Below are 16291 nucleotides of genomic sequence, written 5' to 3' on the forward strand. Positions count from 1 at the left end.
AAAATAGTATGTACAACTCGTTGCAAAACTTGATTTTTCCAGCACTTGTAGTATTTGACATCATCCTTTTGCAAATTGTTGTCAAATTATGATTATACTACTTGCCTGATATACCTGCTAGATGAATTCAATAGTGATACACCCTTCACAATCCACTATCGAATATTGAACTAATTGTACTATCGAAATCAGTAATCGATAGTAACATAATTATAATAGGGTCAAGCTATAAAAATACTTTCAATGAAATCTGTACCTCAAGAAAGGAGAAAAATTAAATACTCATATTTGAATCATTTGTTTGAGAAAATGCATAAGTCCATTTTACACTATTTCGAGAAAACAACAAAAAACTGTTTTTTTTATAAATTTGCATCGAATCTTTCGATTTCTTCTATACTGGGGCACTTTCAGTGCAAAAAATGTAAGCAGTACTCCACAATTGCTCTTCAAAGTACGTGGACATATGTAGTTTCTCAAACAAACGAAATTTTCCTTATATATTCCGCAACAAAAAAAAAATGTATTTTTGGACGAGGATTCAGAATATATAAAAATCTCATTTTGGCCAAAAATGTTACATATGCAGTTTCTCAAACAAACGGTTCATTTATTTATTTATACTTTCTACTCACCCATCAGCAACGCCGACCACACAGCGGTCACACTAAATTGGTTCTCGATTAGCTTCGGCAGAAACACCGCAAAGCCCGATATGACCAGCCCCTCCGAAGCGCCGGCCAGGTTCAGGAAGAAGAACGTTGGATTCTTGAGTAGCGCCGCCAGCGCTTTGGGGATTTCCTTGATTTTGGTAAATGGCTGCTTCTGCTTGTCGGTGTCACCCCGGTGCGCTTCGGAAACTTTTTCCAACTTTTCCGAGCCGGGCAGGGCGCGGGGGTAGGCCAGTATCGGTATCGCTAGCAGCAAACAGAAGGCAGCCATAAAAACGAATCCTATCCACCAGGCACCGACCCATACCTTGCTGTGCGGCGTCAGTCCCAGCCTGGAGGAAAAAAAAAGAACGAGCAAGAACGAACAGTTAATAAATGGAATAGTTGAACAGGTGTGCAAGCATTGTGTATGCAGACGAGATGAATCCTTGTAAATGGCAATTTAAGGGTTGTGGATACAGAATCACTGCGTCACTGTAGCAACGACCCCAACTACCTTCGAGGACAAAAGCTGTTTTGATGGAATTCCTAGCGAGTTGTTTGTTTGTTTCGTTGAGCTCAGTCTGGATTGAACATTGCGAGGATTCCACAGCTTTTTTATTTCGTAGTGGCGTAAAAACTGTATAATCATACTTCTGGTGGTATTTGCTTGCAACCGAAATCCGTCCGAACGACAATTGACCAATTCACACCGCGGATTCTCTGGAGGTTGATGCTGACCTACCGTATTGAGCACACCACACAGGCCAAGCGAGTGCCCACAATGGAGCCCATTCATCGAAATCCACTTTCCCATACAGGATTACAAACGGATTACTGATTTGAAATTGTTCGCTTTTGCTTTGGCATCGTAAAAAACTGCGCCTTTACACTGTTCGGCCAAAAGTTGAATAGAGGATCATCATGCGTCATAAATAGTGGACTATAAAATAAGTGTAAAAGGATAGTAAACGATACATACGAGTGCCTACACCTCACTGAAAACACAAGAACGGACCACGATACAGAGCCATGTTGAGAATAAATCAATTTGCTCAAAATATTCGTATTGACGAGCTTGATCGGCGCCGTTGGTAAAGCCTAGTATGCTTCATATTGGCAAAGAAAATTGGACAGCAACCCAAGTATGAGTGATATTATGCAATGTCATTTCTCCAAGACCATGACGTCCCATGACACGCTCATAGTCCGTATTGTGGATCCGATCTTTGCCTTGAAAGTGCCCATGTAGATCTTCATGTCAGTTCACTTTAGAAATTCTCCTTGTCCTGTAACTCGGCAACATCGGTCGGCACATAACATTGCACAATGGTCCGATTCAGGTATTTAGCAGGAAAAAACTATTTTCCTCCGTTTTCGTTCTATTTAGACAATTGGTGTCTTCAGTGAAGTTGTTCATAAGTTCGATAGGGTGATCCTTATCGTTTCTCAAAACTGAAATTAAACTTTTTTATTTCGGAATTTTTGTGGATGACCTCTTCAGCAAACTTGCAGTAAAAATTATTTGATGCAACTTTGCCGAAGACACCTTGTGTCTAGCACATAAATTGAGTTCAGTAAATGAAATTTTCGATTTTAACCTAGGGTGGCCCCAAAAAAATCAGTTTTTCTATTCTAACTTTTTTGTTGAGTTTTACGAGAATGCGGTCTTCAGAAGAAATGAAGAGCAAGTGATGGTGCATATTTTTGCTGAACAAATCATGTTTTTAAGTCTTACCATTTAAAAGTGATATGCAATTTATACCAAAAAACTGTGCAATCTCAAAATGCTTATATCTCATGGAGATGGTTCGATTAATTTTTTTCGAAGGTGTTATCTGAAAGGGCACATATATAGTAACTTTTACTGCAAAAAATACGGGAACGTTTTTTTTTTTAAATTGAATAAATCGACTTTGAAAATTTCTTCGAAAAAAATTAAATTTACTAGTATTTCACTATATGTATATGTATGTATCTTCAATCTAACCCCCACTGTCCGGCAGTGGTATTATGGAAGAAAGCTGTCTTTAATAAAGTCAGCTTTAGCCCGGGAGTTAGAAGGTGTTAGCTCTACTGCAGCTCCAGTGACCCATTTCAGACTGCCTGGTAAATTACGTCCAGTCCGAGGTCACTTTCACTTGCAAGAAGCCCCGCCTGTTATGATCCATTATCAATTGGATAATGGATCTATAAACAAACTTCCAGATTTCCAGCACGCATTTAGTTTCGGAATCATATTTAAAACATATTGAAACAATATCCCCAAATGGATCCAATTCCGGATAAATGAACTGAGGAAGAGAAGACCACAACTAGTGTCCACGAAAAAAATCACTACTCTTCCAGCGCGATTCCGAGCAATTTTTTTTATCCATATTTTTCTGGTATTATCACACATTCATACATATTTTCACCAAATACATCCCCGTATTCAAACTACACAAACGATTTCGCACGCTCAAATACACTACAAGAATACACTTGAGTAAAAGTCACCAAACTCTTAAATCTCAAACTCTAGATCACTTAAACTTTTTTCTTCTAGTACATATGCAAAATATATACATCAACCGAATCTTTTTCTTGCGGAAACCAAATTTACTAGTATTTCACTATATATTAAAATTATGAGTAAATTACCTTCGGCAAAAGTTCATTATAAATAGTCGAGTCGAGTCATTCTGTATCATTTTTTTTCTGAACAGGAATGGCAATATTATTACAAGGTGGATCAATTAGGGTTTTTATTTTACATTGTTAATAAAAGTTTTGTATCGGATTTTTCGAAAGGAAAGTGCTGCGTACCATCTATGGTGTGGTGCAGATGGCGGACGGTATGTGGAGGAGGCGAATGAACCACGAGTTGCATGAGCTGCTGGGAGAACCATCCATCGTTCACACCGCGAAAATCGGACGACTGCGGTGGGCCGGGCACGTAGCCAGAATGTCAGACAGTAACCCGGTGAAAATGGTTCTCGACAACGATCCGACGGGCACAAGAAGGCGAGGTGCGCAGCGGGCAAGGTGGATCGATCAGGTGGAAGATGACTCCGTAGACTGCGTGGCTGGCGACGTGTAGCCATGGACCGAGCCGAATGGAGAATACTCTTGTATACTGCACAGGCCACTTCGGCCTTAGTCTGATTAAATAATAATAATCGGATATGTATTTTTAGTTTAAATTTGAACTTTTGCCGAAGGTAATATACTCAAAATTTTAATATATAGTGAAATACTAGTAAATTTAATTTTTTTCGAAGAAATTTTCAAAGTCGATTTATTTAGTTTAAAAAAATACGTTCCCGTAATTTTTGCAGTAAAAGTTACTATATATGTGCCCTTTCAGATAACACCTTCAAAAAAAATTAATCGAACCATCTCCATGAGATATAAGCATTTTGATATTGCATAGTTTTTGGTATAAATTGCATATAACTTTTTAAATGGTAAGACTTATAAACATGATGTGTTCAGCAAAATATGTACCATCACTTGCTCCTCATTTCTTATGGACCGCATTATCGTAAAACTCAAAACAAAAAAGTTAGAATAGAAAAACTGATTTTTGGGGCCACCCTAGGTTAAAATTGAAAATTTCATTTACTGAACTCAATTTATGTGCTAGACACAAGGTATCTTCGGCAAAGTTGCATCAAATAATGTTTACTGCAAGTTTGCTGAGAAGGTCATCCACAAAAAACCCAAAATAAAAAGTTTAATTTCAGTTTTGAGAAACGATAAGGACCACCCTATCTAACTTTTTGTCCGAACAACAACTTCACTGAAGACACCAAGTGTCTAAATAGAACGAAAACGGAGGAAAATAGTTTTTTCCTGCTAAATAACTGAATCGGACCATTGTGCATTGGGTTATTGTGATGTTCCTAATCCGTGTTCTGAATCTGGCAATGAATATTCTCTCATTAATTGGATCCCACTTGATGAGCGCCGCTTATGCCTGAGCGCTAAAGAGGAAAAGAACTCATCAATTCCGGGAGCGTTGTTCCCTCGAATACCGGAATATACAGAGGTTAGACAAAAACGTTGAAACAGGCAAAATTCAGTCAAAATTCTAATCAGCATAGCTTTGCATAAAACAGTCAGATTTTTATGAAAAAAAAGCGTATTATCGGACGCAGAAACTCTTCTAGTTTTCTGTCCTTAACTTCTTCTTCTTCTTCTTCTTCTTCTTCTTATTGGCATTACATCCCCACACTGGACAGAGCCGCCTCGCAGCTTAGTGTTCATTAAGCACTTCCACAGTTATTAACTGCGAGGTTTCTAAGCCAGGCTACCATTTTTGCATTCGTATATCATGAGGCTAGCACGATGATACTTTTATGCCCAGGGAAGTCGAGACAATTTCCAATCCGAAAATTGCCTAGACCGGCAACGGGAATCGAACCCAGCCACCCTCAGCATGGTCTTGCTTTGCAGCCGCGCGTCTTACCGCACGGCTAAAGAGGGTCCTTAACGTAGATCTCGAATAGTTCCACGGGCACCGAAGATGTTCCGGTATGTTAAAAGATGGTAATGAATATAAAATCAAGAAATCGCGAATATACTTGTTCATTAAATCATGATTATAATTCATGATTCCAAGAATATTATTCACTCCCATCAGTCCCGCACTCCCATCAGTCGACAAAATGCATAACCAATTATACTTCGAACACTCCGTTTACAAGAAGCATGAACGGCTGAGAATTAGCATGCCGGACTCTCACCTAGTGGACTCGAGCTCGAGCCCTGTGGGTTTGGACCTTTTTTTTAAATTTTCAGTCCCAACAACCAAATCGTAGCGCATTGGATACGTTACTTGAAAATAAATCATTAAATCATGAGTCATATTCATGGTTTATTTTTTGTAACATGAAAACACGATGGATTCATGAAATCATGAATCATTTTCTCATTTCGTGGAATAGATTTATACCCGTGTAGAAACTGTATCTAAGATGGTAGCCCCATCCCGGTGAAAAGAGAACTTTGCCAACAACCTGCTGCTCCCAAATCTCAAGGTGACTCGGGGAGGCACTAAACACTGTGTTATTTTTCCTATCTTTCGTCTCTTTCTAGCATTATCACCTCGCAACTTTAGAGCGTTGTATTTCGGTTTTCAGTTGTTTAATGTAACTGTAAATGTATCAGCATGTAGATTGCGAGTAAGCACGCGCCGGTGATACTTTTTCAAAATCATATTTGTTGTAGAAAAAAAGTTAAGCATTCAATGATGAAAATGATGACGATTTGATGATTGTTAGTGCTTCCCGTGTCGCCTTAACAAACCGTTCGAGAAACCAACAAAGAAAACTCGAGGACTGATTGACCGGCGACGACTTTCAGCATGACACGAATTGGAACATTAAATGTTTTAGCGTTAGCTCAGCTAGGTAAGCTGGCACAATTCGCCAGCGTGGATTGGCGCATCGAGCTCGGAATCCTGAGACTGGGGCTGAGTGAGGACTGTTGGCCAAACTTTGGAGAACAAAAACTACTGTCGGGACAGGTATTGTTACTTAGGCAATAGGCAAAATTCAGTCAAGTTCTAATCAGCACTTGACGCAAAACTTTCCTTAAAACAATCCAATATTGATGAAACTGGGGTCATCGAGCGCAGAAACTCTTCTAGTTATTTCTATTTATTTTAGATTGGTTCACAGATACCGGAGATTTTCCGCATTGGTCGACCAATTAGTTTTAGTTTCTGAGAAGCAAAAACATGATTAAAATAAACGTCACATAAAATGGCAAGCAAAAAAATGCCTTTTTATGTCCATGAATATGCATTTGTTTCCGTGTGGTAAGTAGCATTTTAACAGTTCAACAGAGCCCACTATCAAACCTCACCACATTCTAGGCAGACCTCACTCAACCCTTAAGGCTCAGAAAAAATTGGGCGATGAAAAGAGCTTTCCGAATGATTTACCACCGGTGGTGTGTCGTCTGTCTCTTTCCGTCCTTCGAAAATATGTGATTGTGGTAGTGCAACACCAAGACATACCACAAAAACTCATTCAATAAATACGAATTTATGTAGTGGTTTGATGCCATTCTTTGTTCCCCCTTAAGGCTCTTAAAACCGTAATCAATCAGATAATGACGATGATTTTATTCGAATCCGCACTAATACTAATAAAGTTTTGAACTAAATTCAATATTTTGAGGCTATTTACGGACACCCTGAAAACTGCGTTTTTCCTAGGCCGATATTCGTATATTCATCGAACGCATACTAACGTTCGAACTTTCGGATCAAACACATACACACTCTCTTGATTTTTCACTTGATCTTTTTCCCACTGTTTCTTTGATTTTATCACTCCTAAAACATATTCACTAACTGAGTTTCACATTTTTCTTCAATCTTGACTGCCAATTAATTCACTTAACGTTCAAAAACTGTCAAAAAAAGCTTTCCAAAAATCTAAGTGAGAGACAAATTTGACGACCGTATTGTGAATGCAATAAAATGTGGAAGACTCAAATTCACTAGAGCAATAAGTGAAATGGGGAGTACAAAATCTACGCGATGCAACTTCATTCAATCTGGATAATAAAACGTATATGCCAGTCAACACGCAAACAAAGATGTGCATACACAAGAAAAAAATCATCTCTTCACCGTTGCCAGATTTATTTATTTGACAAAAAATTATTGCTGTTTGTCGGATTGAACAAAAAAACCAAAATTAAATATTTAAACATGTTATGTAAGCTTCTATTATATTCCAAGTGGTGTATAAAATTTTTTAAACCGATAAATACCCATATATTTGATACACCGTGAACATGTGTTATGATATAAAATAAATAATTCGTCTGGCAACATAGTTGGCATATTTTTAACACCCCATTTCCATCCACCCCAGTTGTGAACAAAATTTATTTATCGCTGCTGCACTTTTCTGTACCAATTGCATCACTATTACAAACAAGTGATACAGTCATTAATTTTCAAGACATTAGGAAGGAGTCTTGAGCCTAAATGGCGGTCAATTATCATCGGCAAACCCATGGAAGCGTAAGTATTGAAACTTGTGAGTTATGACTAGAGCTATGTTGGACGCTTCTGTCTAGATGTCGTCTCATCTTTTCGTAGCCCTGCGGAGGGCAATACTACGGCGTAAATAGCTTACATTTGGAGATGCCGCGGCACATCCACATGGAGTGTCATAACTGCGCTGGCTATGAATCGGAATCGGCTTGTTCGTTATCCTCACGGCATCAACCTCTCCCAAAAATCGTGGACCTCATTGAGGTAGATGCGTCGGGAGCGTTGAAACCCGTACTTATTCTTCTTATTATTATTGGCATTACATCCCCCGCTAGGACATTGCCGCCTGTAAGGTGTAAGGTTTCTAAGCCAAGTTACCATTTTTGCATTAATATATCATGAAGTTAACACGATGATACTTTTATGCCCAGGGAAGTCGAGAAAATTCCCAACCCGAAAATTTCCTAGACTATACCGGGAATCGAACCCAGCCACCTTCAGCATGGTCTTGCTTTGTAGCCGCGCATCTTACCGCACGGGTAAGGCTAAACCGCGTTGCTGTCTGTTTATGGCAGCTGTTTGCTGTTTATGATTCCACTGTTTCCACCGAAGTCTATTGAGAGTGGAGCCAAATGAGTGACGAGATCCACTGAACTGGATGGATCAAAAAAGAGAAAGCAATTGTTGGTTTTAAGCGGGGAAGTGCTGGTGAGTGCGTTTAGTGAATAGTAATTGAACACTAGCCTTGACATCACGCGAATGAAGCCTCGACTTAAGTCCCCACCTCTGTACCACACTAGTCCAGAAACTTTTGGAATCAAGGAAAATTGCCATCGTCCAAGTTCTTTGCGTTCAATTCCTTTGCCAGCTTTTAAAAGTCATCTGACGGGCTAATGGCAGGGCAGGTAGCGATCAATGCTGCTCAAAATAGTGACTTTAGTGACCAACGTTGTCGAAAAAAGAGACCAAATAGTGACCTACATTTGCAGAAAATGTGACCAAATAGTGACTTTCAGTTAGTGTCAAGAAAAACTCAAGATCTCAAAACTAATGTACGATTTGAATCATCTTGTATGATTTGAAATATCCAAATAACTCACCCCAGGATTTTTAGTATTTTATCCTCGATGGATTTTTCGGTAAATGAGTGAAACGAAGGGATTATGCATGGAAAACTCAAAGCTCCTTTAAAATTGCAAACGAGTTTAGTCGCAAGTGAGAACTTGATGAATAAGATTTAGAATGGTCTAACAACAACGATGTGTGGGACACTCTTGAGTAGATTATAGAAGATTGTTATTGATGTATTGTATAGCCACGTTGAATAAATAAAGATAGCTGAAGTTGCTGGAAGAATTATCAGCCTGCCGTGGAGCAGAGGGAACTTCAGTATTGTTTTGTCTTTGAGGGGGGTTCCTTATCTCCAACAAGAACTATGTTTTTAATTTAAACAACAATTTCGCAACAAGTTCTACACATTGTGGGGAACATTGTTTTGTATGACTTCGAACTTTTTCCTACAGCCTCTGTATGTGAAAATGACTTTTTATGATTGAAAATCATGTAATAATTGCTAGAAATAAAATTATTTCGACTCGCAAAGGTCATAAATCTAAAATAGAATCTTCTGTTAGTTAGAAAAACTTTTAAAAATTGAAAAATTATTGCCGTTTAGAAAAAAATACTGTTTCTAGAAATATTATTGCCAAATCATAAAATATATTATGAACATTAATGGACAAATAAACAGCGATCATATAGGGGCAGCAGGGACTATGTCCAAGGGCTTGACGATCCCTCCCCAGGCCATCTGCGAGTTGTGGCGCTTGCCTAGGATGTGGTGGGGTTTGACAGTGGGCCCTGTTAAACTTCTGCATGTATCCGCAAGTAGGCTCCGCCAAAGCGATCGTGTGCCGCTCAAGCGCACAAGCCCAAGTCCTGGTGTTAGGTGGGACGCTAAACAGAGACAGGAGGATTGCGCAGGCCCAATAAGCCGCCTTTGAAACCAACCATTACGAACGACATAGAAGATAATACGACTCGATACAATCGGCAACGACCTAGGCGACGAATAAAGGATCACGATTGGAAGCTTGGAACATGGAACTGCAAGTCGCTAGTCTTCGCAGGTTGCGACAGGATAATCTACGATGAATTACATCCCCGCAACTTCGATGTCGTAGCGCTGCAGGAAATCTGCTGGACAGGACAGAAAGTGTGGAAAAGCGGGCATCGAGCGGCTACCTTCTACCAAAGCTGTGGCACCACCAACGAGCTGGGAACCGGCTTCATAGTGCTGGGAAAGATGCGCCAACGCGTGATTGGGTGGCAGCCAATCAACGCAAGGATGTGCAAGCTGAGGATAAAAGGCCGTTTCTTCAACTATAGCATCATCAACGTGCACTGCCCACACGAAGGGAGATCCGACGACGAGAAAGAAGCGTTCTATGCGCAGCTGGAGCAGACATACGATGGATGCCCACTGCGGGACGTCAAAATCGTCATCGGTGACATGAACGCTCAGGTAGGTAGGGAGGAAAGTTACAGACCGGTGATCTGAACGGACAGTCTGCATACCATATCGAATGATAACGGCCAACGATGCATAAACTTTGCCACCTCTCACGGAATGATAGTCCAAACTCCGAAGCACTTTCCTCTCCCTTAAGAATATCTACAAGGCCATATGAAGATCACCTTACCAAGAAACGGAAAACCAAATCGACCACGTTCTAATCGACGGTAAATTCTTCTCCGACATCACGAACGTACGCGGCGGTATCTCTTTCGTGGAACTCCAGCGACCATCCCAATGCATCAACTAGCACGGAACAGAGAGGATGGGGAATGAAGTTGCACCTACCCCTCTTCAAATCTAAAGCTTTGCTTATTAACAGGCATATTAGCGAACTTGATTCTCTTCCCTATTACCGTTCCATCATTCATCAAGCCATTCCTCGTCAAACAAATCTCCTATCAGATCTTCCCTGCCTAAAATTAATTATCAGCAATATACCGCTCCTCCCACTCCAAGTCCGCCTGCACCCCTCTGTGGATCTTATCCATAGTTTCTTTGTGCAACGTACAGACAAACCGAAGGTGGAAATAGACCATCCAAATTGTAACTGGTCTCGTGTTTGGATGAACATTGCAAACCGACGATTTCTGTCATCACAGAAAAGCACGCTGTATATGTGGGTAAACCAAAAACTGCCGCACCGGCGATTACTCTTCAGGATGAGACGAACAGATGGAGAAAGCTGCATACACTGTGGTGCGGTTAGTGAAACCATACAACACAAATTTTTCTTGTGCCCCAGAGTCGACGGAGCGTGGAGAGAACTACAACGAAGGATGTTGGCTTTAACAAATAGACAAAGAATGTTCGACTGTAATGAACTTTTGAGACCATCCCTTGAATGGTTATCACAGACTAAGAAAATAGCTCTGCTCAAAATGTTAGTTAATTATATTGTCTACATTGAAAATTGCAATGGTAGAATAGATATAGATGCATTAATTTTCACCCTGGAAGTCGAAGTTTAAATCAATTATTGTAAATAATTTTAAATAAGCACATCGACCAATAAACGTACTATTATAAAAAATATTGAATCCGACCACTACCTCGTCGCAGTATGTCTGCGCTCAAAACTCTCTACGGTGTACAACACGTGTCGGAGATGTCCGCCGCAGCTAAACATTGGGCGGCTACAAGACGGTAGACTAGCACAAGACTACGCGCAGCAGCTGGAAGTGGCACTCCCAACGGAGAAGCAGCTGAGCGCAGTGTCCCTTGAAGATTGCTGGAGAGATATTCGATCCTCCATTTGGAAGCACCGCAACTTTTACACTAGGTACGGTGCCACCGGATCGGAGAAACGACTGGTATGACGGCGAACGTGAGCAGTTAGTTGAGGAGAAGAATGCAGCATGGGCGAGATTGCTGCAACACCACACGAGGGCGAACGAGGCACGGATACAAACGGGCGCGGAACAGACAAAACTCGATTTTCCGGAGGAAAAAGCGTCAACAGGAGGATCGAGACCGTGAAGAGACGGAGGAACTGTAACGCGCTAATAACACACGAAAGTTCTATGAGAAGTTGAACCGTTCACGTAAGGACACGTACTACAGCCCGATATGTGTAAGAACATAAACGAGAATCTACTTTCGAACGAGCGTGAGGAGATCCAAAAGTAGCGGCAGCACTACGAAGAACACCTGAATGGCGATATGGCAGACAATGGTGGCGGTATGGTAATGAACCTAGGAGCACGCGCGCAGGACATGCGACTTCCGGCTCCGAATCTCCAGGAAATCCAGGAGGAGATCGGCCGGCTGAAAAACAACAAAGCCCCTGGAGTTGACCAACTACCAGGAGAGCTGTTTTAACACGGTGGTGAGGCACTGGCTAGAGCGCTGCACTGGGTGATTACCAAGGTTTGGGAGGATGAGGTTCTGCCGTAGGAGTGGATGGAAGGTGTCGTGTGTCCCATCTACAAAAAGGGCGATAAGCTGGATTGTAGCAACTACCGCGCAATCACATTGCTGAACGCCGCCTACAAGGTACTCTCCCAAATTTTATGCCGCCGACTAACACCAATTGCAAGAGAGTTCGTGGGGCAGTACCAGGCAAGATTTATGGGTGAACGCTCTACCACAGATCAGGTGTTCGCCGTACGTCAGATATTGCAGAAATGCCGCGAATACAATAAGCCCAGACATTATCTATTCATCGACTTCAAAGCAGCATATGATACAATCGATCGGGACCAGCTATGGCAGCTTAAGCACGAAAACGGATTTCCGGATAGACTGATACGGTTTATCAAGGCGACGATGGATCGGGTGATGTGCGTAGTTCGAGTTTCAGGGCAAGGTTCAGAGTTACGGCAAGGTGATGGTCTTTCGTGTCTGCTATTCAACATCGCTTTGGAGGGAGTAATACGAAGGGCAGGGATTGACACGAGTGGTACGATTTTCACGAAGTCCGTCCAGTTATTTGGTTTCGCCGACGACATTGATATCATGGCACGTAACTTTGAGAGGATGGAGGAAGCCTACATCAGACTGAAAAGCGAAGCTAAACGGATTGGACTAGTCATCAACACGTCGAAGACGAAGTACATGATAGGCAGAGGTTCAAGAGAAGACAATGTGAGCCACCCACCGCGAGTTTGCATCGGTGGTGACGAAATCGAGGTGGTAGAAGAATTTGTGTACTTGGGCTCACTGGTGACCGCCGATAACGATACCAGCAGAGAAATTCGGAGACGCATAGTGGCTGGAAATCGTACGTACTTTGGACTCCGCAAGACGCTCCGATCGAATAGAGTTCGCCGCCGTACCAAACTGACCATCTACAAAACGCTAATTAGACCGGTAGTCCTCTACGGACACGAGACCTGGACGATGCTCGTGGAGGACCAACGCGCACTGGAGTTTTCGAAAGGACAGTGCTGCGTACCATCTATGGTGGGGTGCAGATGGCGGACGGTACGTGGAGGAGGCGAATGAACCACGAATTGCATCAGCTGTTGGGAGAACCATCCATCGTTCACACCGCAAAAATTGGAAGACTGCGGTGGGCCGGGCACGTAGCCAGAATGTCGGACAGTAATCCGGTGGAAATGGTTCTCGACAACGATCCGACGGGAACAAGAAGGCGAGGTGCACAGCGGGCAAGGTGGATCGACTTGCGGACCCTCCGCAGACTGCGTGGTTGGCGAAGTGCAGCCATGGACCGAGCTGAATGGAGAAGTCTTTTATTTGCAGCACAGGCCACTCCGGCCTTAGTCTGATGATAAATAAATAAAACAGCGATCATAGTAACAAATTTTAATATTTTTTTTAGATTAAAGGCTCGATGTAAGATGTAGAGTAAAACTTTTGAAGCTGAACTTAATCTAAGAATTTTAGTAAAAAATAATTTCTAAATGAAAGATTTAAATATGTTAAATTTGCTTCGGGATTATGTTAATTCACGATTCAACATAGCACAGATTCTTTCCAGACGCCAAAGAACCTTTTTCAAACCTAAATAGTTTGTTTAGGCTTCCAAATTTCCTTAAAAAGAAGTTCCTCGGAGTATAAAACGGTAGCTCAAATTTAAAATTCCAAAATATTTAAAAATTCACATTTTATTCATCATCATAATATATTTTGTAATGAAATCTTAAAGAAGTGATCATTTGAACAGTTCCTCGCTATTTCATTTAAACTAACTATCATGGAGTTCAATAATCTTTTCTAAAATTTTAGAAAATCATCAAAGTCTGCGAGCTGGGAACCGGCTTCATAGTGCTGGGTAAGATGCGCACGGCAAAGCTGGGTAAAGCGTACCATTGGTACTTCTGAGCCTGAAGGAATAAAATAGACCCCATCTCGCGGTCCTTAGCCTCTTACCCAGCAACTCCTATCCCTACCTCCTCGCGGTGCTGGCCGGGATACGAGCAACCTTAGGGAAGATCGGGTAACCAACCCCGGTGGGAACTATGGTCGTATGCTGACAGGGAAGGGGGTTTGCTCCTCTCCGGAGGTGTAAATCTTATTGAGCGTCTGTTCTCCATTTTAGGATCGGCTCACAACAGCGTCTGTTCTCCATGTTAGGGGCGGCTGATCATCGTCCGAGTGCCAGCGAGGGACTCTATGAAACTGTGCACCATGGTCCACCGGAAATAAGGAGGAATGGTCCTCCGGAAATTTAGGGGTTTGGTGTCAGGCCCTGCAAGCCAGCCTTTAAAAAATCATAAGCAACGAACAATCAACAAGAGAGTACGGACCGGAACCATCGGCGAAGACCACTGCGACGAAAAGGGACTAGCGATTGGAAACTCGGTTCGTGGAACTGCAAATCTCTCAACTTCATCGGGAGCACACGCATACTCGCCGATGTGCTCAAGGACCGTGGATTCGGCATCGTAGCGCTGCAGGAGGTTTGTTGGAAGGGATCAATGGTGCGAACGTTTAGAGGTAATCATACCATCTACCAGAGCTGCGGCAACACACATGAGCTGGGAACAGCTTTCATAGTGATGGGCGATATGCAAAGGCGCGTGATCGGGTGGTGGCCGATCAATGAAAGAATGTGCAGGTTGAGGATCAAAGGCCGGTTCTTCAACTTCAGCATAATCAACGTCCATAGCCCACACTCCGGAAGCACTGATGATGATAAGGACGCATTCTACGCGCAGCTGGAACGTGAGTACGACAGCTGCCCAAGCCACGACGTCAAAATCATCATAGGAGATTTGAACGCTCAGGTTGGCCAAGAGGAGGAGTTTAGACCGACTATTGGAAAGTTCAGCGCTCACCGGCTGACGAACGAAAACGGCCTACGACTAATTGATTTCGCCGCCTCCAAGAATATGGCCATTCGTAGCACCTACTTCCAACACAGCCTCCCGTATCGGTACACCTGGAGATCACCACTGCAGACAGAATCACAAATCGACCACGTTCTGATTGATGGACGGCACTTCTCCGACATTATCGACGTCAGGACATATCGTGGCGCTAACATCGACTCTGACCACTATCTGGTGATGGTTAAACTGCGCCCAAAACTATCCGTCATCAACAATGTTCGGTACCGACGACCGCCGCGGTACGACCTAGAGCGACTGAAGCAACCTGATGTCGCCACTGCATACGCGCAGCATCTCGAGGCAGCGTTGCCGGAAGAGGGTGAGCTCGATGGGGCCCCTCTTGAGGACTGCTGGAGTACAGTTAAAGCAGCCATTAACGACGCAGCGGAGAACAACGTCGGGTATATGGGTCGAAGTCGACGGAACGATTGGTTCGACGAAGAGTGCAGACAGATTCTGGAGGAGAAGGACGCAGCGCGGGCGGTCGCGCTGCAGCAAGGTACCCGGCAGAACGTGGAACGTTATAGACGGAAGCGGAGACAGCAGACCCGCCTTTTTCAGGAGAAGAAACGCCGCCTGGAAGAAGCGGAGTGCGAGGAGATGGAACAGCTGTGCCGTTCTCAAGATACACGCAAGTTCTATCAGAAGCTCAACGCATCTCGCAAAGGCTTCGTGCCGCGAGCCGAAATGTGCCGGGATAAGGATGGGAGCATCTTGACGGACGAACGTGTGGTGATCGAAAGGTGGAAGCAGCACTACGAGGAACATCTGAATGGCGCTGAGAGTACAGGCAGTGAAAGTTTAGGCAGCGGAGGAGATGACTACGTCAGTTCAGCGGACGATGGAAGCCAACCAGCCCCACCTTGAGGGAAGTTAAGGATGCCATTCAACAGCTAAAGACCAATAAAGCAGCTGGTAAGGATGGTATCGGAGCTGAGCTCATCAAGATGGGCCCGGAAAAGCTGGCCACCTGCCTGCACAAACTGATAGTCAGAATCTGGGAAACCGAACAGCTACCGGAGGAGTGGAAGGAAGGGGTTATATGCCCCATCTACAAGAAAGGCGACAAACTGGAGTGTGAGAACTTTCGAGCGATCACCATCCTTAATGCCGCCTACAAAGTGATATCCCAGATCATCTTCCGTCGTCTGTCACCATTAGTGAACGAGTTCGTGGGAAGTTATCAAGCCGGCTTCGTTGACGGCCGCTCGACAACGGACCAGATCTTTACTGTACGGCAAATCCTTCAAAAATGCCGTGAATACCAGGT

General features: G+C 43.0%; 1 protein-coding gene across 13 annotated transcripts in view; it reads right to left on the reverse strand.

The window, feature by feature from the left end:
- LOC134212902 (solute carrier organic anion transporter family member 4A1) overlaps positions 1-16291 on the reverse strand; it is a 312371-nt gene that overhangs the window by 182692 nt on the left and 113388 nt on the right. For 12 of the 13 annotated variants that reach the window (XM_062691218.1, XM_062691219.1, XM_062691216.1 and 9 more), the window contains one exon: positions 636-1003. The exons of the other annotated variant lie outside the window; for it this stretch is intronic. In XM_062691218.1, the coding sequence (XP_062547202.1) occupies positions 636-1003 (368 nt within the window). The remainder of the gene's footprint in view (positions 1-635; positions 1004-16291) is intronic. 13 annotated transcript variants of the gene reach the window in all.

Source organism: Armigeres subalbatus, chromosome 2, assembly GCF_024139115.2.
Source record: "Armigeres subalbatus isolate Guangzhou_Male chromosome 2, GZ_Asu_2, whole genome shotgun sequence".
NCBI classification, from domain to species: domain Eukaryota; kingdom Metazoa; phylum Arthropoda; class Insecta; order Diptera; family Culicidae; genus Armigeres; species Armigeres subalbatus.